General features: G+C 46.5%; 1 protein-coding gene and 1 pseudogene across 4 annotated transcripts; one reads left to right on the forward strand and one right to left on the reverse strand.

The window, feature by feature from the left end:
- Positions 1-11: 11 nt before the first annotated feature.
- LOC311516540 (zinc finger and SCAN domain-containing protein 32-like) lies at positions 12-22,470 on the forward strand. Of its 3 annotated transcripts, XM_084620718.1 has the most exons (5): positions 876-1,015; positions 3,091-3,181; positions 8,532-8,630; positions 8,727-9,132; positions 9,710-10,350. In XM_084620718.1, the coding sequence occupies exons 3-4, from the start codon at positions 8,553-8,555 to the stop codon at positions 9,003-9,005; spliced, it is 357 nt and encodes a 118-aa protein (XP_084476844.1). In that variant the 5' UTR covers positions 876-1,015; positions 3,091-3,181; positions 8,532-8,552; the 3' UTR covers positions 9,006-9,132; positions 9,710-10,350. The 3 variants fall into 3 exon arrangements, 1 of the variants encoding a protein (XP_084476844.1); XR_014710436.1 differs by lacking the exon at positions 8,532-8,630; XR_014710435.1 differs by lacking the exons at positions 8,532-8,630; positions 8,727-9,132; positions 9,710-10,350 and adding an exon at positions 21,200-22,470 and having other exon boundaries at positions 12-1,015.
- Positions 17,241-19,541, reverse strand: LOC311516795 (patched domain-containing protein 3-like; annotated as a pseudogene). The gene is made up of 2 exons: positions 19,383-19,541; positions 17,241-18,811 (listed from the first exon to the last, which is right to left on the reverse strand). The product of its transcript is annotated as a patched domain-containing protein 3-like (transcript).
- Positions 22,471-25,883: the final 3,413 nt, after the last annotated feature.

The following is a 25,883-nucleotide window of genomic DNA, read 5'->3' on the forward strand; positions in this document are numbered from 1 at the left end:
CGCCTCTGCTGCTGGGTCCCGGCCTCCGCGCCCGGCTCCTCGGGCCCCAGGTCCTCTCCGCTGACCCCCGCTCCTGGCCCCGCCCCGGCGCTAACGATTTAGGAAACCGGGAGATGGGCGGCGGCCGACGCTTTCTGGGGCGAGGCGTGTCCCTGTCCTTGTCGTCTTCCGCCCAGGCCCCGCACGCTGCTTGGGGTGTCCCTCCTCCCCTCCCCCCGAGCCCGTTCTTGCTGCTGGCTTCCTGCGTCTTTCATCTCCTCTACCCTCTCACGCAGCGAGCCTGGGGCGGGGAAACAGTACAGCTGACAGGGCCGTGTCTGCAAGAATCACGTAGAGGAGAATCACGAGGCCAGATCTTCAGGCCCCGCTGGCCTCCGCTCACTCGCTGTAGTAGGCAGTGAGCAAGGTCTGGGGAGTGTGAGTCATATTGGGGTGGTGGTGTGCGAGTGTGTGTGACTACAACTAGATCTTGCAATGGGATCTGTGCAGGCAGAGCCAATTGCCATGGGAGTGCACTGCCTTCGGTGGGGCTCAGTGCAGATCTGTCAGAGCCTGAGATGGCACCATGAAATGGGAAAAGATGCCAAGTTGAATGGCCCCTTTTTGAGGGAGGCTAATTCTAGAGTATGCTTCTCTACTCATCTCCCACTTATTGTGTACTTGGAGAAACCCAGGCCAAACACAAAGGTGGTTCAATATAATGTTCCTCCTTAATTTAATCCACAAATCCCCACGAGTTCTCTGGCTACAAGTCAATGTAAGGAGCCTTCCTGGGCTGTTGCCTTTTCCAACTTTGATTTCATAGATTCCCAGAGGGTAAGGCCAGAACGAACCATTGTGATCACCTGATCTGACCTCTTCCATTACGCAGGCCACAGAATCTCACTCAGGAATTCCTGCATCCTGCCCAGCAACTGGTGCTTGATCTGAGAGTGCCTGTTAGAAGGAGATGCCCCCCACCGCCTCAGTCTGGATTTAAAGACTCCAAGTGATGGAGAAACCACCATGTCCCTAGGTAAATTATTCCAATGGTTAATGAATCTCACTGTTAAAAATCTGAACCCTTTTTCTAGCCTGAATGGATCTCATGCTGCCTATTTGATTTCAGTGATTCACATTTGGCAAGTGTTATATAAACAGTGAAAGGGGAGCTTCTCAGGGATCCCCCAAACAGCCACCAACTGAGCGGCATTCCAGCCATCGTGGAGTCCATTTGTGCAATGCCATAGCGGTGGGTGCACAGTGCCTTAGAAAAATAAATGGGTAGTGCCAGCCCCAGGAGCTTGCACTGCCTGTGCCCTTTGGGGGCAATGCCAGTTTGGCTGTTGATGCTGAAAGGGAAGCAGGGTTAGGGTCTGATTTACTGGTAAAACCAACGAAAACTTCCAACCCCAATTCTCTGTGTGGCTCTCCAAGTCCCATGCGAGGGGGAGCGGGAGAAGCAGGTGCTAACAAAAAGCAGGTACAAAGTGTCAGAGCATAAGTAAAGCTGGCTGGTGTGGCTGGTCTGTGACCCTCGCAAGCCCATAGCCATGGGAACCCCTCTGTGCATTGGGAGGTGCGGATCAGAGCTCAGCGCAAGGGCAGTGTGCAGAGGCCCCGTGGCCATCCATTTGCGTAGGAGCTGGAAGGACATGCTGTCTGCTTCCAGGAGCTGTGCAGACCCGGGCAGGGAGCCTGTGAGCCCCGTTGCACTACCAACCGGACTTTTAACGGCCTGGTCAGTACTGCTGACCGGAGCCGCCAGGGTCCTTTTTGACTGGGTGTTCTGGTCGAAAACTGGACATCTGGCAACCCTATGCTCTAACAAGGGCCCCTGGAAGCTTGTGCATGAGATATATAGGCTGTTGGGGCTTCTGGGTCTTTGCAAAGTAGCCCCCCAAACCCTATTAAATCATACCATCTTCTGCTTCAGCTGTGTCTTTTAATTTTCCCCCAGGCCTTCTGCATTAGGATTTTAGTGATCATGACATCTGTTTTCAGCAATGCCTCAGGTCTCTCGTCTACTGGTTCATATTATTTAATGCTGTAAAGCATCTGCAGTTACAGTTTGCATAAAAGTGTCATATACAAAAAACAAAAAATTCCTTAGGGTCTCTAGACAAGGTAGTAATAAACAAAATTGTAATTGCTACTTTGTAGCAGTGTCTGCAAAGCATCTCGAAGTACATAACCCCACAATGTTTTTGTTAATCTTATTTATTATTTTTGATAGTCCTTTGGATGGGGAAGATAATATCTCATAAGCAGGCACGTGTTTCTGAATGACAAATACTTGCCTGTGCAAAAGCATAATAACAAAGAATGGCTGCCTACAGAACTTTCACTCAGTGGTTTAAATCAGTTATTAATATTCCCCTAAAACTCAGGACAGCTCTTATCTCCATGCCTTGTTCCCTATGTTTGTGGTTTTTCTTATTAAATTTTTTTTATCATTGTAAAACCCATTACATGTGGGGGGGTTTAACTGTGTCCTGGGCCTTTTAAAGCTTTCTTTACAATTTACTTTTTTTTTTTTTATTCTGGTCAATTCATTTAGGCAAAACTTTAAAAAGCAAGATGGTGTATTTTTTGTTGTTTTTTCATGTTAGCAAAAGAATTCCTGGGACATCTTTTATGGCCTGTGGTCTTACCGAGTGTAGAGGAGAAATTCAGTGGACCCAAGTAGGCCTAAAACTTTGGTCAAGCTAACTGTGTATATAAAGCATAAGAAAAGAGCGTGGAAAATTCCATTAAGGGGCGACTGCAAACAGCACAGCTTAAGAAATGTAACCATAACCTCTAGAAGTTAGAAAAAAACCCTTAACCACAAAGAAAATGCCTATCAATAACAAGAAAAGCTTGTTTTTGCTAAACTCCAACTAAGCCAAAGCTACTGTTGAAACTTGCACTATATGCCAAATAAGGAAAATGCTGTTAAAGGAAGTAGGTTTAACAAATTGTGGTTTTCAGCAATATAAGCTCCTGTATTTTCTGCATACGCTGGAGCAGCTACTTAGAGCTGTTACCCCCCTGCGCTTGTAATCAATAAAGGAGCCTCAGGCTTGGTTCTGATCCAAACACAACGCGTGGTTAATTTTTCCATCACAGATCTTGGTGCCAGTGACTCGGATAAACGGTAACCCCCAAGAGCCAGAGGACCGCGAGCTATTCCTCACGAGACCCCGGGCCAATCAGAAAGGTAAGAGACCTTTTGAAATCTCTATATTGGGTTTCTGGTGGAGGACCGCCCGTAGGCTCTGGGCTTGGGTGAGTTGTACGCTCTATCCGGACTTTTGCTGCCAGACACGCCTGAAGCCCTTGGGGTGGGTCAGAGTCCCATCCAGGTTTGGTTTCCCCGGAAAGAGCCACTGAGGGTGGCTGGGCAGGGCGTGGATAGACCTGGGCAGGGCGTGGATAGACCTGGTTCCGTGTGCCAGTGTGAAAGTGAAGGTCCGTAGACCGGTGTGAGTGTGAGTCACAGGAAGGCACCCAGAGCGCCCTGCAAAGCCGTGGGCTCATGACCGGCGAGGGGCCTGTCTGGGTCTAGGAGTGTGTGATCCCATCCCTTCTGTCCTCGGACAGTCTGTTTCCATACCCTCTTTCCTCCCCTGTCTCTGGTTCCCGCCTGAAGGCGGTTTGAAAAGCCACTGACTGGTCTGATCACCTTGCCTGAAACGACAGAGTATGCAGCACCAGCCGACACCCTTTGCTAAAGGGGAGCTGTAAGACAGTCGTGGAGGCCCTAAACAAACCTTCCCTGTGTGAGTGGGATGAGTGAAAGATCCGTAGGGATTCTGGGAGCCAGGGGGTCCAAAAGGGGTTCCTGCACTAGCCAGCTAAAACGGGAGCCAGTGTGTCAAAAAGGATCACTGTCCCGCCAAAAGGCACATACTAGTTCACTTGCAAGTTTCTGGAAAAATTGGAATTGGTATACCAGGAATAGGGATAATTTAACGTTATGGTTTCCCTTAGAGGGAAAGCTTCGACCTTGACAAGATTGTGCACCTCAGAAGTGCTGTTCTGGCCAATGTCCGTATGAGGCATATTTCTATTGGAATAAACAAAAGAAGGGGGGAAAAAACGGCACCGTGAATCTCAAATGAGGAGTCTCAAGGACTCCCAGGAGAAACTTGCAACACAATTAAAAGAGATAAAAAGAAAATTGGCAAAGAATTTAAATTCAACTAACCCGGCAAGAAATATTAAGCAGCAGAAGCCCCTTACGTTCACCCCTCAGACAGTGACTCTCCGTACTGAGAAAATGTTCCCCTTGTCCCAGTTCCCGGGCATTGGTGCTTCAGGTCATGAGACCTCTGTGTCTGCACATGCACCTTGGTCTCCTACGGAATTGTATAATTTACTTAAAATTTTTCCAAAAATAAGTGGACCCTGTTAAATTCAAAAAGAAGTTGCAAATTGTTATAAACTGTTATAACCCTACATGGGCAAATTTAAACCAGCTTCTACGAGGGGTCATGCCTAGGGAAACACTGAGTCGCCTTTGTAAAAAAGCTCAGTGGCCCAAGCAAAATCCAGGCTATAACGAAAAAAAATTAAATAAAATCAGAAAAAAGCTGTTAAATAAAATTTTCACAGACTGCCCAAAGAAAGTTGACTGGAGCAAAAATTAGCACCTGTAAACAAAGTAAAAAAATAAGAATTTGAATAAAACCCAAATATTCTCACCGCCCTAGTTGATCCAGAATCGGTTGGGGTGGGCAATACTCTTATTCCCCAACCCGTCTCTTCACCTCTGTCCATTTCTATCTGTCCTTTGTTTGACTGTCATGCTTTCCTCCTAAGCCCTTGTTCACCTGCTAACCTTTTGGGAAAAGACTTGCTGTGTAAATTAAATTGTATAATTTGCTGTACCCCAAATGGTGTGTATCTGGACATGCCTGATCCCACTCACAATGAGGTCCTGGCAGTTTACAGGAGAAGACCGACCCTAGCCCTACCTCATGGCAACAGGAACTGCTGGCTAAGGTCTCTCCCTCCTTGTGAGCCGATCATGCCAACCACATTGGGTGCATTGGGTCTGCCCAATGCGTTAAGATTCGCTTAAACCCAGCAAGACCCCTTCCCGATGTGCAGCAGTACCCTCTATCAAAACAGGCCAAGGAAAAATCCAACCTGTTCTTACCTCCTGCATTCAGCAAGGAGTCATTATTCCTAGGGTCAGTGAGTGTAACTCCCCCATTTTACTGTGCTGTTAATGCTACTGTAAATTAACAGTTTCCCGTTGTCCCTAGTCCTGCTACTATCCTTTCCTACAAAGCACCGGTGCTGAGGGGTTGTTACCGCTTCAAATAAGGAAAAGGTTGTATTAAGTCTGAACATAAAAGAATTAAGGTTATTGTTAAATAAGATGCACCTAGATGTAAAAAAATAAATGTTTGTATGTAAATAGGTGTGTATAAATAAATAAAAGGGGGGTTAGTCAAAAAGCCCTCCCTCCTTGCTAAATTGGTAGTAAAACAATGCCTGTGCCCATGGGGGCGGGGAAATAATGCAACAACAAAAAAAGGTTCGGGCCCAGACAAGCAGGCAACCGCAGTTTGAGGAAGTTAAAAGAAAAGACAGTGAGAGGTTAACTCTGTAGTTACTGGAGAAAATTAATTAAAAAAAAAAAGGTGTTATGAAAAGAAAATTCTTGATTTCTTTGCAGCCATTCCTTTGGAGAAAGGGCGCATTTCTATGGAAGAATTTCTGGAAATAATCCAGGCAAAAGGTTATTTAAGTTAAATTAATTAACGATAAACAAGTTAGGCAAATTAGCTAAAAAACACTCCTGGTGTGTACAATCTTTGTTTTACAAGATTAAAATAAATTGGTGGTGTTTTAAAATTGTTAAACCAAAAAAAAAAACAAAAAACTTTTGCCAGACAAAAGAAACTAGTGTTGTTTAATTTTGGTATTTAGCATTTAATCCTTAAAGTAACTTAATGCTTCACAAGATTTAAAATGTCGTGGCTGCAGCAGGGCAGTCAAAGCCAGGAAAATGAAAAAAGATTTTAAATCTGTTTTGGTAATAAATAGCAGATAAAAGCTGTAGTTGGTGCCCCACACTCAGTCTTAACGTGGCTCTGTGTAATCAACGGTCACTTTGCCAAAGGGAAGCCAAAGTGGATTGTGTTTTCCTTTTCAAATCAACGTGTGCTTAAAAGCAGAAGTTAAAAGTTCATTGTGTCCTTTTGAGACAAAGTCTCTAAGCGGCTGATAACTTTGAATCCAAAAGCAAGCCAAGAATGTCTGTGTTTAATGCAAATCACCTAAATAATAAAAATAGAAGCCATTAAAACCTAATTGCCTATAAAACAAATACTGAAAAATATGGGAAGTAATTCCTCAGTTTTGCCTGCAATCAGCAAGGGTATTTGTGTTTTTAAATATATATATTTCATGTTAGCAACCTGTTGATGCAGGGTAGAGATCTGTTTCTCCAGGCTTCTCTTTGACTCCTCTTCCTCCTCCAGCTGCTTTTGAAAGATATTCTTCTAATCTTCCATCTGCTTCAGTTTCCTCCTGAGACTCAGCTTCTGGCAAGTCTCCTCTTCCAGCAGCTCCAATGTATTCTGGTGCTGTGACTCCATTGTCTTTCACTAATTTGATCATCTCACTCTCTGACTAGCTCAGAAGGCCTGTGATGTAGTCTAGCTCAAATTGCAAACTGATCCTTGCAATCTGACTTTCACAGCCAGCTCCATCCACACACACTCACACAGTAAATTTTACCTGTAAATTTTACCTCTTGGAGCTGTCCTTCTACCTTTTTCTGCTTTATTCAGTCCTCTTTGCCCTGCCGAAATAGCTTCACTTCAGTGAACAGTACAGCCTGCTTAATCTCCAGAGCCTACTTTGTTTTCAAAGTTTGCCGTAACTAGCTTAGTTTGTTCCAGCTGTTCGGTCAGATCTTTCACAACTTATATATGCCTCCGCCTCAGCTCCTGGATTTTGTGCAGCATGGGTCTTTGCCTCATCATCCAGGGTCTTCCTCAGAAGAGTCACTTTGTGTTCTCACTTTGCCCTGAGTTTTTGCTGTGCAGCAGTGGAGCGTAATCTGTCTGCAAGCTCCGTTTCCAATGCCTTCAGTTCCTCCTTTAGGTCCTGCTTCTGGGTTTCTGCTTTGTTTCCGGATGCTTGTTCACGCTCCAGGTCTGCTTGTAGTTCCTCCTCCTTCTAGGGCAGTTATCTTTTAAGTTCTGTGATCTGTAGCTCAGTAACCTGGTCATGCAGATGAGTGGAGTCTTCCTCAAGCTTCTTGGAAGTTATCCCAATTCTGGTTACTGCCCTCCATTGCAAAACAGGATCCATTTTATGACGTGCTAGTGCTGTTGTTATGTACCTCTGTCCTCTCCAGCATCATCATCTTCAGTCCTTCTCATCGCTCCCTGGATGTCTTCCTTTTGCTCTGCTGCTGCTGTAGTGCTTAGCCTGGAACTATGTTCTGGTCCCTCAGCAGATTCATCTTCTGGGTCACTGATGTCTGGAAGTGGTCCTGGAATGCTTGCAGAGCCACATCGTGCAGCTTCCTCTGGTTCTGCAGCTGGTCCTGTGCCTTGGAGAGACTGCATAGTTGCCTGCAGATCCTGCTGCAACTTCTGGTTACAGACCTGCAAAAATGTCATCTCCTCCTCCAGCTTGAGCCTTCATCTACTCATGGAGTTCCCTCTTCAACGGTTGGGCTTCTTGGGAGGTTAACCAGGAATTTCCTCTGATGAATGCGCTTAGGCTGTCCAGAGTGGCTCATGAACATGGGTGCCAACCTCCGGGCAGACTGTTACAAACCAGGGCACAAACCCCAAATTGGTTGATTGTTCTATACTTAGATTTCAGCAACCAAGTATTAAGTGTGTAGTCCTCAAGAACTGTAAGAGCCTTAACATGGAGCTACAGGCAGTCCCTTTGGGCACTCCAGTCTATCTTGCCACCCCGGCAAACTTACCCTTATGACAGATGGTCCCTTACACCAAAAATCACAAGAATATTAAGGTTACTCCCAGTCCCAAAGGACCAGTCACTTACCCCAGATCAATTGCACCTTAAATCTTACACCAAAGACAATACTTGTAGCCAATCCTCTAATAAACTAATTAAAAAGTTATTAAGAAAAAGAGTTATTTACAAGGTTAAAGCAGGTAAATATGCACAAACAGAAGTGAGTTACAGTCTTAGTTTTCAAAAGGTAAAAGAAGCTGCTCTACATGTCTTTAGGCCCTGGTCTACACTAGGACTTTAGGTCGAATTTAGCAGCGTTAAATCGATGTAAATCTGCACCCGTCCACACGATGAAGCCCTTTATTTCGACTTAAAGGGCTCTTAAAATCAATTTCCTTACTCCACCCCTGACAAGTGGATTAGCGCTTAAATTGGTCTTGCCGGCTCGAATTTGGGGTACTGTGGACACAATTCTACGGTATTGGCCTCCGGGAGCTATCCCAGAGTGCTCCATTGTGACCGCTCTGGACAGCACTCTCAACTCAGATGCACTGGCCAGGTAGACAGGAAAAGAACCGCGAACTTTTGAATCTCATTTCCTGTTTGGCCAGCGTGGCAAGCTGCAGGTGACCATGCAGAGCTCATCAGCACAGGTGACCATGATGGAGTCCCAGAATCGCAAAAGAGCTCCAGCATGGACCGAACAGGAGGTACGGGATCTGATCGCTGTTTGGTGAGAGGAATCCATGCTATCAGAACTCCGTTCCAGTTTTCGAAATGCCATAACTTTTGTCAAAATCTCCCAGGGCATGAAGGACAGAGGCCATAACAGGGACCCGAAGCAGTGCCGCGTGAAACTTAAGGAGCTGAGGCAAGCCTACCAGAAAACCAGAGAGGCGAACGGCCGCTTCGGGTCAAAGCCCCAAACATTCCGCTTCTATGATGAGCTGCATGCCATTTTAGGGGGTTCAGCCACCACTACCCCAGCCATGTTGTTTGACTCCTTCAATGGAGATGGAGGCAACACGGAAGCAGGTTTTGGGGACGAAGAAGATGATGACGATGAGGTTGTAGATAGCTCATAGCAAGCAAGTGGAGAAACCGGTTTTCCCGACAGCCAGGAACTGTTTCTCACCCTGGACCTGGAGCCAGTACCCCCTGAACCCACCCAAGGCTGCTTCCTGGACCCAGCAGGCGGAGAAGGGACCTCCGGTGAGTGTACCTTTTAAAATACTATACGTGGTTTAAAAGCAAGCATGTGAAAGGATTACTTTGTCCTGGCATTCGCGGCTCTCCTGGATGTACTCCCAAAGCCTTTGCAAAAGGTTTCTGGGGAGGGCAGCCTTATTGCGTCTTTCATGGTAGGACACTTTACCACTCTAGGCCAGTAACACGGACTCGGGAATCATTGTACAACAAAGCATTGCAGTGTATGTTTGCTGGCGTTCAAACAACATCCGTTGTTTATCTCTCTGTGTTAACCTCAGGAGAGTGAGATATAATTCATGGTCACCTGGTTGAAATAGAGTGCTTTTCTTCAGGGGACACTCAGAGGAGCCCGTTTCTGCTGGGCTGTTTGCCTGTGGCTAAACAGAAATTTTCCCCGCTATTAGCCACGGGGAGGGGGGAGGGTTGAGGGGGTAGCCACGCGGTGGGGGGAGGCAAAATGCGACCTTGTAACGAAAGCACATGTGCTATACTTAGCAAGGTTTACCCTGAAAGAGTGTAGCCACTGTTTTATAAAATGTGTCTTTTTAAATACCGCTGTCCCTTTTTTTTCCTCCACCAGCTGCATGTGTTTCAATGATCACAGAATCTTCTCCTTCCCAGAGGCTAGTGAAGATTAGAAAGAAAAAAAAAATGCACTCGAGATGAAATGTTCTCCGAGCTCATGCTGTCCTCCCGCACTGACAGAGCACAGACGAATGCGTGGAGGCAAATAATGTCAGAGTGCAGGAAAGCACAAAATGACCTGGAGGAGAGGTGGCGGGCTGAAGAGAGTAAGTGGCGGGCTGAAGACAGGGCTGAAGCTTAAATGTGGCGGCAGCGTGATGAGAGGAGGCAGGATTCAATGCTGAGGCTGCTGGAGGACCAAACCAGTATGCTCCAGTGTATGGTTGAGCTGCAGCAAAGGCAGCTGGAGCACAGACTGCCACTACAGCCCCTGTGTAACCAACCGCCTCCTCCCCAAGTTCCATAGCCTCCACACCCAGACGCCCAAGAACGCGGTGGGGGGAGCCACCGGCCAACCAGCCACTCCGCCACAGAGGATTGCCCCAAAAAAAAGAAGGCTGGCATTCAATAAATTTTAAAGTTGTAAACTTTTAAAGTGCTGTGTGGCATTTTCCTTCCCTCCTCCACCACCCCTCCTGGGCTACCTTGGTAGTCATCCCCCTATTTGTGTGACGAATGAATAAAGAATGCATGAATGTGAAGCAACAATGACTTTATTGCCTCTGCAAGCGGTGATCGAAGGGAGGAGGGGAGGGTGCTTAGCTTACAGGGAAGTAGAGTGAACCAAGGGGCGGGGGGTTTCATCAAGGGGAAACAAACAGAACTTTCACACCGTAGCCTGGCCAGTCATGAAACTTGTTTTCAAAGCTTCTCTGATGCGTACCGCGCCCTCCTGTGCTCTTCTAACCGCCCTGGTGTCTGGCTGCGCGTAACCAGCAGCCAGGCGATTTGCCTCAACCTCCCATCCCGCCATAAACGTCTCCCCCTTACTCTCACAGATATTGTGGAGCACACAGCAAGCAGTAATAACAGTGGGAATACTGGTTTCGCTGAGGTCTAAGCGAGTCAGTAAACTGCGCCAGCGCGCCTTTAAACGTCCAAATGCACATTCTACCACCATTCTGCACTTGCTCAGCCTGTAGTTGAACAGCTCCTGACTACTGTCCAGGCTGCCTGTGTACGGCTTCATGAGCCATGGCATTAAGGGGTAGGCTGGGTCCCCAAGGATACATATAGGCTTTTCAACATCCCCAACAGTTATTTTCTGGTCTGTGAATAAAGTCCCTTCCTGCAGCTTTTGAAACAGACCAGAGTTCCTGAAGATGCGAGCGTCATGTACCTTTCCTGGCCATCCCACGTTGATGTTGGTGAAACGTCCCTTGTGATCCACCAGAGCTTGCAGCACTATTGAAAATTACCCCTTGTGGTTTATGTACTCGGCGGCTTGGTGCTCCGGTGCGAAGATAGGGATATGAGTTCCGTCTATGGCCCCACCACAGTTAGGGAATCCCATTGCAGCAAAGCCATCCACTATGACCTGCACATTTCCCAGGGTCACTACGCTTGATATCAGTAGATCTTTGATTGCTTGGGCTACTTGCATCACAGCAGCCCCAACAGTAGATTTGCCCACTCCAAATTGATTCCCAACTGACCGGTAGCTGTCTGGCGTTGCAAGCTTCCACAGGGCTATCACCACTCGCTTCTCAACTGTGAGGGCTGCTCTCATCTTGGTATTCATGCACTTCAGGGCAGGGGAAAGAAAGTCACAAAGTTCCATGAAAGTGCCCTTACGCATGCGAAAGTTTCGCAGCCACTGGGAATCGTCCCAGACCTGCAACACTATGCAGTCCCACCAGTCTGTGCTTGTTTCCCGAGCCCAGAATCGGCGTTCCACAGCATGAACCTGCCCCATTAGCACCATGATGCATGCATTGGCAGGGCCCATGCTTTCAGAGAAATCTGTGTCCATGTCCTGATCACTCACGTGACCGCGCTGACGTCGCCTCCTCGCCCGGTATCGCTTTGCCAGGTTCTGGTGCTGCATATACTGCTGGGTAATGCATGTGGTGTTTAATGTGCTCCTAATTGCCAAAGTGAGCTGAGCGTCCTCCATGCTTGCTTTGGTATGGCATCCGCACAGAAAAAAGGCGCGGAACGATTGTCTGCCGTTGCTCTGACGGAGGGAGGGGCGCCTGATGACATGGCTTACAGGGTTGGCTTCAGGGAGCTAAAATCAACAAAGGGGGTGGCTTTACATCAAGGAGTATTTCAGGCAGGACTTCACGGAGGGTTCCAATAAGAAACGGTGCACCTAAGTAATTGTTCTTATTGGAACAAGGAGGTTAGTCTGGCCTCTGATTGATTCATGGCTAGATTTACCTTGCTGCACCTTCCCTGTGAGTGACTGCAGTGTGACCTAGAGGAATGAGTCCCCTAGACGGGGGAGGAGGCAAATGAGTACAAAACAAATCTGGTCTATTTCTTGTTTTGATCCATCCACTCCATCTATCTTTTACATCTTTGGCTGGCAGCAGACGGTGCAGAAGGACTGCATGCCATCCACATCTCATGGCTGCTCGGCAGAAGATGGTGCAATAGGACTGCTAGCAATCCGTATCGCCTGCCTGCTCACCATAAGACGGTTCAATAGGACTGACTGCAGGACTAAAGAGAATGACCTGGTCAAGTCACTCCAAATTTAGTCCCTGCGCCCATGTCTGCCCAGGCGCTCGTGGCCGACGTGGCCAGGAGCACCTCGGACATGACGATGACGGCTACCAGTCGTACTGTACCGTCTGCTGCCACGAGGCAAGGGGTTGCTGCTACTGTGTAGCAATGCAGTACTGTGTCTGCCAGCACCCAGGAGACACGATGACGGTTACCTGAGCGGGCTCCATGCTTGCCGTGGAATGGCGTCTGCACAGGTAACTCAGGAAAAAAGGCGCGAAACAATTGTCTGCCCTTGCTTTCACGGAGGGAGGGAGGGAACGGGGGCCTGACAGTAAGTACCCAGAACCACCCGCGACAATGTTTTAGCCCCATCAGAGTGCTCCATTGTGACTGCTCTGGACAGCACTCTCAACTCAGATGCACGATTGTTTGCCGTTGCTCTGACGCAGGGAGGGGCGACTGAGGACACAGCTTACAGGGTTGGCTTCAGGGAGCTAAAATCAACAAAGGGGGTGGCTTTACATCAAGGAGTATTTCAGGCAGGACTTCACGGAGGGTTTCAATAAGAAATGGTGCACCTAAGTTATTTTTCTTATTGGAACAAGGAGGTTAGCCTGGCCTCTGATTGATACATGGCTAAATGTACCTTGCTGCACCTTCTCTGTGAGTGACTACAGTGTGACCTAGCGGAATGAGTCCCCTAGACAGGGGAGGGGGGGAAGCAAATGAGTACAAAACAAATCTGGTCTATTTCTTGTTTTGATCCACTCCATCTATCTTTTACATCTTTGGCTGGCAGCAGACGGTACAGAAGGACTGCATGCCATCCACATCTCATGGCTGCTCGGCAGAAGATGGTACAGTACGACTGCTAGCCATCCTCATCTCTTGCCTGCCCGGCAGAAGATGGTACAATACGACTGCTAGCCATCCTCATCTCTTGCCTGCCCGGCAGAAGATGGTACAGTACGACTGCTAGCAATCCGTATCGCCTGCCTGCTCACCATAAGACGGTTCAATAGGACTGACTGCAGGACTAAAGAGAATGACCTGGTCAAGTCACTCCAAATTTAGTCCCTGCGCCCATGTCTGCCCAGGCGCTCGTGGCCGACGTGGCCAGGAGAACCTCGGACACGACGATGATGGCTACCAGTCGTATTACACCGTCTGCTGTCAGAAGGCAATGGGTTGCTGCTACTGTGTAGCAATGCCGTACCGCGTCTGCCAGCACCCAGGAGACATACGATGACGGTTACCTGAGCGGGGTCCATGCTTGCCGTGGTATGGCGTCTGCACAAGTAACGCAGGAAAAAAGGCGCGAAACAATTGTCTGCCCTTGCTTTCACGGAGGGAGGGAGGGAACGGGGGCTTGACGATATGTACCCAGAACCACCTGCGACAGTGTTTTAGCCCCATCAGGCATTGGGATCTCAACCCAGAATTCCAATGGGCAGCGGAGACTGCGGGAACTGTGGGATAGCTACCCACAGTGCAACGCTCCGGAAGTCGACTCTAGCCTCGGTACTGTGGAAGCACTCCGCCGAGTTAATGCACTTAATGCACTTAGAGCATTTTCTGTGGGGACACACACACTTGAATATATAAAACCGATTTCTAAAAAAACGACTTCTATAAATTCGACCTTATTCCGTAATGTAGACATACCCGGGGGCTAACCCAAGCTAAGCAGCCTGAGGATCCCTTGCTTATGCTTAGAAATATTGCCTTCTCCAAATTCCAAGCAGTATAGCGCTGCCGTTTTTGCTGGTCAGGGATTTTTATTCCCGTCTACCAGAGTTCAAGCTGTTTCAGGGCATGTCCACCTGCACGTTCTCTCTTCAATGGGGTGTAGGGGGAGCAACCAACAAAGTCTTTGTTCTTTGATGTTTCACAATGGCTCGTTGGTTTCATTGGGCCTTCCTGGTGGGCAGGACCTAAAACTTTCTGTAGGAAGCCAGCATTTCTACATTAATTAATGCTCCTTTTCCACTTGATGACTTACACAATTACAGAGATTTACAATGCAAAGATTTAAGAGAACCTTCAAACATGGGGTAAAGCTTTTATAATTAAGTTTAATATATGCAGTGTTTTACAAGCATTTCATGAAGTCTAAACACAATCTTATAAACTTAACATCTAGTTTAACAATACTAACACACAGATGAGCCAGACTGGTTTCCAGTATTGCATTTCTCAGTGTTCAATGAAGCCTGTCTCCGGATCTGTGAGCATCAAAAACGTTGGTCTCGTTTTCCAGTCTGGGTACTTGTTCATCCACCTTAGCCACAGCCAAATGGCTTCTCTCCTCTTTGATTAGCTCCTTCTGTCTGTCCTTTAAATGCTGGATTTGTTTCTGTTGCTCACCAAGACTCAATAGGAAAATGTGCATCTGGGTCTGCAAATTACTTAACTGTTCAGGATTATCAGGGCCCTTCTCACACTCGCTCTCTGGTGCATATCAACTCCTCTCAGCCTTTCCCTGGTGTCTACAGCCCAGTACCCCGATGCCCTTTGGAGCAGCTGACTGATCCTTCATCTGACTCCGGAAGCAGATTACTCAAGCTTCCCACACTCTAATGTCGGAAGGCTGAGGACTGAGTCAAGGCATCCCCAGCAAGTGGAGAGAAGTTTGAAACTCATGGCTTGTTCTTTTATGGTTTGTCTCTGAGGCTTGCTTCTGCCTCTGGGGCTGCCCAAACAAATCAGGCAGCCCCTAGGCCAGCCTCACCAACCGCTGCTGGGGAAATTTGGGTGTGGGAGGGGACTCAGGGCTGTGGCAGGGGGTTGGGGCAGCGTTTATCACGGTGTGGGAGCTCCCCAGAAGTGGCTGGAATGTCTCTGCAGCTCATAGTCTGGCATGGTATGGTATTGCCACCCTTACTTCTGGGCTGCTGCTGGCAGGGCTCTGCCTTCAGAGTGGTGCACCCGGCCAACAGCCACTGCTCTCCAGCCATCCAACTCTGAAGACAGCGTAGAAGTAAGGATGGCAATACCATGACGTCCCATAGATGCCGATTCCGTGGCTGCGCCAGAGCTGGAGCACCCACAGGGAAAGATGAGTGGGTGCTCTGCACGCACTGGCAGCCAAGCTCCCCTCCCCATCCCCTCGGCCCCACCTCGCCTCCTGCCCCTCCCCTGAGCGCGCCATGTCCCCCGCTCCTCCACCCACCTCCCAGTACTTGCCGCCACCAAACAGCTGTAGCAAGCTCCTGGAGGAGCCAGAACATGGCGCGCTCACGGGAGGAGATGTGGAAGAGGCGGGGCTGGGATGAGGATTTGGGGAAGGGGTTGGAATAGGGGCAGGGAGGGGGCAGAGTTGGGGCAAGGACTTTGGGGAAGGAGTTGGAATGGGGAAGGGGTGGAGTCAGGGCAGGGGAAGGGAGGAGGGCGAGCAGCCACCGATACCAGTAGAAGTCAGTGCATATGTGACACTCCTAAAATAACCTTGCCCATCCCCGCCCCCCGCAACTCTCTTTTGGGTCAGGAGCCCCAATTTGAGAAATCCTGGTCTCCCCCTTAAATCTGTATTGTGTAGGGTAAAAGCACACAAAATACCAGATTTCACAGGGGGAAACCAGATTTCACGGTCCGTGACACATTTTTCATGGCCGTGAATTTGGTAGGGCTCTATTCATTACACTCTACTGTAGGCAGGTCAAATCAGTCACGTCTGCAGTTACAAAAGAGATCCTGCATCTTTCCCATTGAGGAAGTGTCATTCCCTGGGAGGGGTTCAGCTCCCATGTTGTCGTCCAGGAGATACACATCTGCAGCTGTCTGTTCGGTATGATACCAACAGTTCCATTCTCATGGTCTGTCTGGCAGAATCTTTCTAGATTGCTCCCCCACCAATAACTAAACAAGTGCTGCAGAAGAGTGGATCTCAAGAGTAAGCCACCATCACCAGAGATCCCCAAACCATTTCATGCTGACCTGGGCTGTGTCCCAGGAGAACAGATTTTACTCTGTAACCAGCATATGTATGTCCATCCAGTCTGGCTGATTGTAGCCTATTGCTCCTGCAAACTCCAACACTTCAAAAGGTGGCCTGTTCTTTACTACAGATGAGCTGGGCCAGGCAGATTTCTCACAGGAAAACTGTGGCAACCGTTTCAAATGTCACCAAATCATCTGGTTACATTTGGGTCAGAGGGTGGCTATTCAACAGGGTGGCTGCTGATGAGGCCAGATGGCAACTCAACATCTGCTGCAATAGGTCCCAGAATGCTCCTGCTGTTGTGCAGTAACCTGCTGTTGCTGAGTAGCCAGCTGCCACAGTACTTAAGTGCTGCTGTTGCTCCTAGGCCTGGTTTTCAATCATCCACTTTAACAATTTGTCTGCTTCCATGGTAATACAGGGATGCCTACATTTAAACTTCATGAGAGTACACTGTGAGAAAGCTCAAATAATACTGGCATAATTTATATTTCTTTTGAAATCTTTATTGGGCATTTAACACAGAATATATAAGATCAAGAGAACATGCTTTTAACTTCAAATGTATTTTAACAAATTTTTTTTGGTTTGATAATATTCTGTTATTGTGATATCATTTTACTTAACCCACGTTTTCTCTAATGATCTAAGGGCTTATCAGGATGAACAGCTTGTCCATGGCAAACGGGGTATAATCTACAGCATACTTGCATGCTGTGCAGTAACTGTCCATGTGGACCCTGCTATGGTGCGCTAAAAGTTCCCTAGTGGACTTTGAGCTAATCCCATTAAGTGTTAAACCTGAACAGTACAAAACTGTAACATTTTCATACAATGCTAATTTTAATCTGCAGATTAACGTTTTGAAACCTTCAGCATGTTCTTTTTGGCTGATATGCTGTATTTTAAATTGTATGTAAATTGATGAGCAATCTGGATTTATTTTTCCTTCAGCATGAAGCTGTTTGATACATTACTGCTGGTTTTTTCCTATTGTCTGTGATCTGCCACGAATTCCAAAAAATGTTAAAAATACTGGAATAAAAACAAGACCATGAACAGCTCCAAACAAGATAATGAGAAACAATCTTAAAAAATATTTTGAAGATGTAAGTTTGTGCTGCAGAGAGCACAGTTACTCCTAATATAGTGGAGATAGCACCTTGGATCACCGGGTAACCTAGCAGATACAGGGCATCAACTGCCCTTTCATTGACAGTTGACTTTTCACTTGAAACAAATGCATAGGATATATGAGCAGAAAAATCTACTGAAAACCCGATGCAAACGACAAGGTTAATCATAGATATGGAATCAAGATTAGCATCCCAGTATGTCATGAAACCAGCAACACCAACAATAACAGAAGCAATAGCAAAAGTTACCCGCAAGGAACAGAGCAGATTGGGAATAAGCAGCAAGGAAACACACAACATGACTCCAGTAGCAATTCCAGTATTCTGAATGGTGTTTGGCACTATTACAATATACTGATCATAGTATATGAATGCTGGGTGATATATCATTAATAGGATCTTACAGTCCTTGGGCTAGGTCTTTAATTGGTGTAAAAGGTTCTTCTCATCAACTGCAGTAGTAACATTCACTGTTTGAATGAAAAAATGTGAGGCTGCTATTTCTTGATAGCGAATATCAATGTCCCATTCTAACTCTGGAAATAATTTATATAGTTCAGATAGATTACCCATGAAAAACGCCTTAGTATCTATATTCAGTGAACCAATTCTAGCAACATTCTCATACATTCGTAGCCATGACTCTGAGAGACTCTTCTCCACATAGGAGTTATTTTCTAAAGACTCCATACATACGATTCTCAATGTCATTACGAATGGATGGATTCCAATAAAGTTCCAAGAAAACCCACATTTTCTGTGATAGTAACCATAATCCTAGGACCGTACTCTGAGAAATATTCATCTTCCCAGTTATAGTACCCAGTCATAGTACCGAATTCATAAGAATCGTCACTAGCCAGATTTTGCAGGACTGTACCTTCCTTTATCTGAGTACACCCATAAATACTTCTAGCCAGGAACCCTTCATCCAGCAACACCACAAACACTTTGGTCCAGATCTTTGTAAGGAAAGGACATAATATTTCCTAAAGAATTTGTTCATTGGATGTTCGCCTTTTCCCCCAGAAGATTTATCGGATTTATCTCCTACACAGCACATGTTGTACAAGCAGGAGCGATGAAGCTGAACAATGTCCTTCACTTTTGTGAAAATTAACAAGTGCCTGTTGCCTTCTTCCCTTTTACCATTTAAAGCAAGAACAGCTCCTAAGAATGTGATGTTGTATAAATAGCAGAAGATGAAAGCAGTTCCTATGTAGAGACAAAAGGACTTCACAGACTGAAAGGAATTCACGATCCCTATGTAGAAAGCTAAAACATCAGTGAGAGTGGTGATTGTGATAGACACTGCTGCCTCAGCATAAGTTTCAGCCATCCACTTTTCAACTTTATTTTTAGGATTAGTCTGTTGCCAGTCTGTTGAACATGTCATCAACACCAACCCCTACAAAAGGGAAAAGGTTAATAGCTTATTGTATATACCGTCAATATCAATTTCTAATGGAAAATAGCAAAATTGCAAAACAAGCAATGACTTAAGCTGAGCAATAAGCATTGTGTTCACAGCAAGTGAAGTTACGGACCCACAGAAAATAAATGTCACCTGCCCCCTCCATATACGAGGTAATGTATTACATTTTCCCATGGTGAGATCTCTTTCTCTCTCACCACATTTCTCTGAAAGAGAAAGCACATCTAGGATAATGAGGTAGATCCCTCAGCCATGCTATGGAAAGTACAGAACTGCTTTTGGGAGCATAGATCCACCTTCAACCTCACACTGAGCTGAACGGCCCTCTGCTGCTGTACCTCCTGCATTACCTGTGAGCCCTTATTTTGCACATTCTGCACCGCTGAATAACAGAATGGATAAACACCTGGAAAACGATATCATACCCAGTGGTCTTAACTTATAATTGTGCTGATCCCAGATTCATGCCATGTAAAAATAATCTCCCACTAGGCACATTTTGCATTTCCATTTTTTCCATCAAGCCCAATTTCTTTTCACTTACCCAATATAAGAAATGGTACATTTGCTACAGTCATGTCCAATGGTACCCCACAGAACAGCAACAATCCAAAGCTGCTTAGCACAGCTAACCCAGAAGACAGCACTCTAAAGGCTGCAGCCACACTTTATTTCATACACAGTCAATCCTGGAAAATTGCATCTTGTTAAGATTTTAAAAGCATCTTGTTAAGATTTTAAATGCTGTAGTTTTTATATTATATAAGAATACATAAATTTATAATTACCATGTTTTGTAAAAGCACCTTTGGTTACATGATTCTCATTAATACCTTAATGAGAGCATCAGGTATTAACATTTTAAAGTCACAGCATGGGCCAAATCAGTCCTTCAGTTTAAACTGCACAACCAGTGACTCAGTGTAGGTGCATGAGTTTAACTGACAGTAGAATTGTTGTAGCTCTCTATTCCCCCATCATACAACGAGTAAAAATTATGATGCCACCTATTGGGAAGCAAAGAGTTGTGAAATTCTTCCCTGATTATGTAAACCTCAGTTTTCTTTGACTCCTAGGCTCCTTGCCTGAGAAGTGTGGAGTCCTTTCTCCTGTTCTCTCCTTCCTTCTGCCTCTCTCTCACTAACTTGCAAAACACTAAGGAAAAAGAGAAGATAAGAAAAAGGAAAGAAAATGACCAGAATGAAGAAACCTGAGGGCTCTTTTCCAGACTGGAGAGAGAGAATGAAAGGCAGTGCTCTGAGCTCTGCTGCTGAGCACCTCTGTTTTGCGGGGAGGGAAAGGCTCAACTGGGGCAGCCATTCAATTGGACATTATGATGCCCACCTCTAAGGTGGATTCCAGCATGTCTTGTCTTTGCCTCTCCTATGAGCAGCAAGTGGGCTCCCCTGATTGGAGTACATTTGGCTGTAGTACAGTGCCTGACACATTGATATGAGCACTCTGCCTGGGCCTGAAGTCCAGCTTCACAGCTTACACAGCTCTGTGATAGCATCTGTACCCTCCACAGAGTTCAGAGGTCTCCCAACTGGTCCCAGTGCTGGTGACACACTTTTTCAGTAGGTAATCAAATTTGACACACTTTATCAGTAGGTAATCATTTTTCTTTTGACTTCGTTGTTTAATACATTGCTTTGAAAAGGAAACTCACCTTAACTGATTACTCTCGTTATAGTGGGTATGGCAACACCCATTTTTTCATGTTCTCTGTGTGTGTGTGTCTTCCTACTGTATTTTCCACTGCATGCATCCGATGAAGTGAGCTGTAGCTCATGAAAGCTTATGGTCAGATAAATTTGTTAGTCTCTAAGGTGCCACAAGTACTCCTCGTTCTTTTTGCTGATACAGACTAACATGGCTACTACTCTAAAACCTATGCAAGTTATGTTGGGAATGTATATCTTAGTTTGGTGTGAAATAAACTATTTTAGTGCATCTGTGTCCTTCGTAAATGAAAACACAGGGGTTGATGTGGCAAGGTCCTCAGGATTGTGAATCCCCCCGCTAACTTCAGCAGGAGTAAAGAAAACTCCATGTCTAGCTACAGAATCCCTTGATACTATGCTCATCAAGGCAGTATCTAAGCATCTTGCAAGAGATGCTCACTGCCTTACAGAATCAACCTCTCTAGCAGATGCTATGAAAATGTCCTGCTGATCATTTACACATGACTAGTGCATGGCTATGTGAACCGTTTCTTTAAAGCTGTCTCAGAAAACCAGGCAGGAAAGGGTTGGGGAAAGTTGTAGGTAGAAACTACAGTTTGTTGAAGCAGAGAGAGACAGAGTGGCTTTAGTGATGATTTTGTTTTCCTTATTCGAATAAAGTTTTTTTTCTGCTTAGGGTACAGCATCTTCTTCTGTGATTCCTTACATTTGATACATGACATAGTGTCAGACTGATTAATTTTGGACATAAAAGGAAAAGAAAATGCAAGAATTCCATCTCTTCACAAATCTTTCAGTCTGGTACCTACGTGGAACGGCCTGAGTGGAAGGAGCATATCACAAGACTCTGAGACAGAAAGATGTTTACCACAGGGAACAGCAATGCCCAGGGAAGTTCACGAGGAGTGAAGCTGTAAATGTTCATAAATGGATGAAAAACTCCCAGACAGCTCACAAAATGTAATTACAATTGGGAACTCATCATCAAGCAGGTGTGTGTCGAATAACAAGACGACAAGGGATCAAATACCAGCCAAAAGTGCTCAGTTGGGCAAGCAATCCCATCATGCTGAGCACCTAGGCAGGGTGAGTGTGCCCATGCAAACGAAATAATGATGATAATAAGTAAATTAAAAGATTTCGGTTCCGTTCAAAAGTGTCTGGTTGTCTGGATTTGGCCCGTGGTCTGCCGACTGATTACCCCTGGTTAGTACACTCGGAGCCTTTTACCACACCCCTTTCTTTTTCTTTCAATATACAACTGTATTGAGCTTTTCCTGATTTCACTTAATCTCCCTATTGACTTCTAATTAAATTAGAGCCTGGTAACACAGTACACAGGAAAATGATGGTGAGTTTTTATTGTTTGATCTGATCTGTGCAATAGTATTTGCATAAACCCAAGGTGGATGTTTGATGAACTAGTTTTAAGAGAACCCTCCAGCAAAATTAATACCTTTGTGAGATATAAAATCCTTTCTTATGCCTAAAATCTTCGGAAAAATTTTTTAAAGTTGGTAACATTTCATAAACATGTCTATCGTGATGGAGATCACATAAAGTAAATTAGTGTTCCCTTTTTCTAAAAGCAATGAACATTGTTATGAACACACTAAACCTCTGTGACTGATGAATTTAAAATAATGTCTTTGTTTCAGTGAGTTAAATATGTAGTAATCTGGAATGATTACTTTATGAAGGCTTAAGAGTACATTTAAAGTATTTTCCACTGAATGCATCCGATGAAGTGAGCTGTAGCTCACGAAAGCGTATGCTCAAATAAATTGGTTAGTCTCTAAGGTGCCACAAGTACTCCTTTTCTTTTTGCGAATACAGACTAACACGGCTGCTACTCTGAAACCTGTCATTTAAAATATAAAATCATCTAGAAATACTGATTAAGAAAATGTAAAACAGAGAAAAGCTGCATCATGTATTCCATAATATTTAATTTTGTATTCAGGACAGCTGACTTGCCCTTACTACAAAGTTTTTGCAAATAAATCTTTGACAAATTTCACAGTATATCAAAATATCTGTGACTGCCATTTTTTATTCCCAAATTTAGTGCTTTTAATTAAGTATCTTCTGCACATCCAGTCTTCATCATCTGGCATGCAGTGGAAGACATGCTCCATTTTCTTTAGAAAGAAATTGCAGAAGAGTGTTTTTTTCAAATATCATTCGGGTTCAGGGATTTGGCTGGAAGGGGGTGAGCAGGGAGGGAAGAGGAGGAAGGAGATAGTGGAGAGAGGGCAGGGCCTGGGCAGAGTGGGCCACAGGCAGAAGAGGTGGGTTGGGGAGATAGCCTGCCCAAGCGGCAGCTTTACCCACTGTCCATGACAGCAGGTAAGAATGGGCTGGCTCCCACACACCCAGGGCGCGCTGGAGTATCCTTAGGCAGGGGCCGTATTCGCCAAACCAAATGTTCTGGCGCTGCACATTCTGCGTGAGGGAGAGGGTACGAGGGTCTCTGCAGGGAACTGTGACTCTTTGTCACTGTGAGGCAGGCCGGGCGGATCAGTATTCTTGCTGCCTCATCTGTCCCTCACCGGGCTGCGAGCCCAGGCTGCTGTCGCGCATAGGGGCACCAGTTTAATAATACTGTGTGGGGCCCTGTAGAGAGGCTAGCCGGGGCTCGTCTCTCTCCGGGGCGGCAGGGAACCACACCGCCTGACCACCTTCGGGAATAGCTCTTGCGGGAAATTAGTCTGCCCGCGGGAGTCTTCCTCTACGGCCTTAGTGAAGGTACAAATAAACACAGTGAGCCCAGGCCCTGGGTCAGGGCAGGGCACTGGTGAGTCAGGCCCTGAGGCCGGGGCTGAGCAGTAACAGTATATAGTAACAAGCCCAGGCCCTAGGACAGGGCAGGGCAATGGTGAGTCAGGCGCTCAGGCAGGGGCTGAGCAACAACAGTATAGAAACAGTAGGCCCAGTCCCTAGGTTCCAAAGGGCCTAGGAGAGGGGGAGACAGCCGCCCATGAGTTGGGTTGCAGGGGGGCTGCAGGCCCTCCCACTCTACTTTATCCCAGCCCTAGCAGCAGCAGAAGACCCGCTGCTGAATCAGTGGGGATCCTGGCCACAACACACCGACATGGGTTCTGGCAGTGCTGCAGTCAGACTAGGGTCGGCTGCCCCCGGGCTATTTCCAGACTCCCCCTCTTGAGGTACCTGGGTCAGGGTGGTGTCCTTAGGGGGGGTCCATCACCATGAGTTCCTCAAGATAGCTGGCCAGGGGTAGACTCGGCAATTCCTTTTGGGTAGCTGGCACGGGGCAGGCTTGGCAACTCCTCTGGGTAGCTGGCACGGGGCAGGGCAGGTCAGGCCAGGCCAGGTCAGTCCTTGGGTTTTCCGCAGGCCACTGGGCTTTCCCAATCGCGAGCTAGCCCAGAGGCAACTGGCCTTCCCAGCGGCTGCTTCCCCGGTGAGCCCTGAGGTCGGGCCTTTATACTTCCAGGGCAACGCCTGACGCTCTGGGGGGCGGGCTCAGAGCTCCCTGGCTCTGCCCGCTGTAGTGTCCAGAGGGGCTCATCTTTCTTCGGGGCAGCAGGGAACCACACCGGCTCACTACAGGCCCCATAAATCCTAAAGAAGGCCCTCGTCAGGGGTCTTTCAATCTCTGTTTGGGCACCATTTGCAATGGTGCAGGCAATCCCCGTGTGCCCCCTTCAAGCCCAATGTCATGCTGTAGGCGTGTCACACCTTAATGTCCCCCAATTGGGGAAGCCATAGTCACTTTAACAGCCCAGGCAAGAAGAAGCCAGCACACTGTAGTCAAATAACATGTTCCCTTTTTAATCAGGTTTTCAGGACAGGAACCATTGAAACTGCAGTCTGTAATTGCCACTCATCATTGGCAAGGGTGTTGGACCAGCTGCCTCTGCCTATCCCCAGGCTGCACCTCTGCAGCCCCAGGACCTCCTTAGGCCTTAACGAGGCCTCAGCCTGGAGCTCTCCAGCTCTTCCCAGCATTGCTCTGCTTCAGGTGCCCTGCTCCCAGGCAGCTAGGTCCTTCCCACTCCAAGGCTGAAGTGAGACTGACCAAGCTCCTCCCTTAGCCCTTCTTATACTGGCCCAGCTGGGCCCTGATTGGCTGCCTCAAGCCTGCTCATGATGGGCTCTCCGAGGCAGCCCTTTCCCAGGGCTGTTTTTAACCACCTCCAAACTGGAGCGGGGTGACTGCCCCGCTACACATGTTATTGTTTTTTTAATCCCTGTGTAGACATACCCATCGTGCTTGAGAAGTTTATACATGATAATTGGTTGGTGAAATCAAAATATAGAACTCACAACCAGTTTGGGGTTTGTGCCCTGGTTTCTTACACTCTGCCTGAGGTTGGTATTCATGCTCTTGAATCACTGCAGGCAGCAGGATTCACAAATCACAGGTCACTTAATTTTATAGATCATAACTCCAGCACTGTGAAAGTTTAGACTTGATAGTATGAGTTTTGAAGGTTGAAGAATAGACACAATAAGTGAATCACAGTCATATGTTGGCCTTGGGACAAAAGACTTTGAACAATTATGTTTGCAGGAGGGAATATCCTTTAAAGAGAAAACCCCAGATTAGGAGCTGAAAGGTTTGCTCATAAATTTTGGCCAGGTGCCAAGGGAAGGAGAAGAGTTGGAGTCCAATCTAGAGGAAGAGAACCCTCCTGTCCCAGACCCTGCAGAGGCAACCATCACAGGGGAACTGGTCCGATTGCAGCAATGGAGAGCCAAGGAAGAACCCGAGCACCAGAGATTCATGGTGGAATTGTGGATCAGGCAGACCAAGAAGCAGAGGCAGCTGAAGAGAAAGCCCACTGGAACTCAAGCAATACAGCTCAAAATACTGTAACAGCAAAAGGAGTTTCACCCCCACAACACAAGAGAGTAGGAAAGTCTGCCCAATTTATAAAGGAACAGAATGTACAGAAGAGTTCCTGTCTACTGTAAAGACTATGTAGGATGCTCAGTATTCCAGCAGATAAACAGATGGCCATCCTTTTAACTAGATTAACTGGGAAAGCTAGATAAGTTTTTAATAATATGGAGGGAGGTGATGGAAGAAATTTAAAGAAAACGTATTGACAAGATTTGTTTACCCCTGAGACCTATTGACTGAAGTATAGAAACCTCAGAATGTTTGACAATGTCACTCATGTTGAATGTGTACATAAAATGTGTAATTTTATGGAAAATAAGGATAATGGGAGTGGGGTCTGAAGATGATTATGGAAAACTGTTTGATCTGATGGCCCAGAAGCAATTACTATGGGTAGGTATAGATGAGGTAAAGGCAGCCATCTGTGACAGAAAACCATCCACAGTTTTATCAGCTGTGGAAATTGCTGACGAATATGTTGAATTAAGGG

Source organism: Lepidochelys olivacea, assembly GCF_965140295.1.
Source record: "Lepidochelys olivacea isolate rLepOli2 genome assembly, chromosome: 2".
Taxonomy (NCBI): domain Eukaryota; kingdom Metazoa; phylum Chordata; order Testudines; family Cheloniidae; genus Lepidochelys; species Lepidochelys olivacea.

Bases quoted from the DNA above. Each gene is read 5' to 3' on its own strand.
- LOC311516540 (XM_084620718.1), top strand. From the start codon at position 8,553: ATGCAGAGCTCATCAGCACAGGTGACCATGATGGAGTCCCAGAATCGC. The intron at 8,631-8,726 runs GTACGGGATCTG...AAAATCTCCCAG, and splicing joins CAGCATGGACCGAACAGGAG to GGCATGAAGGACAGAGGCCA.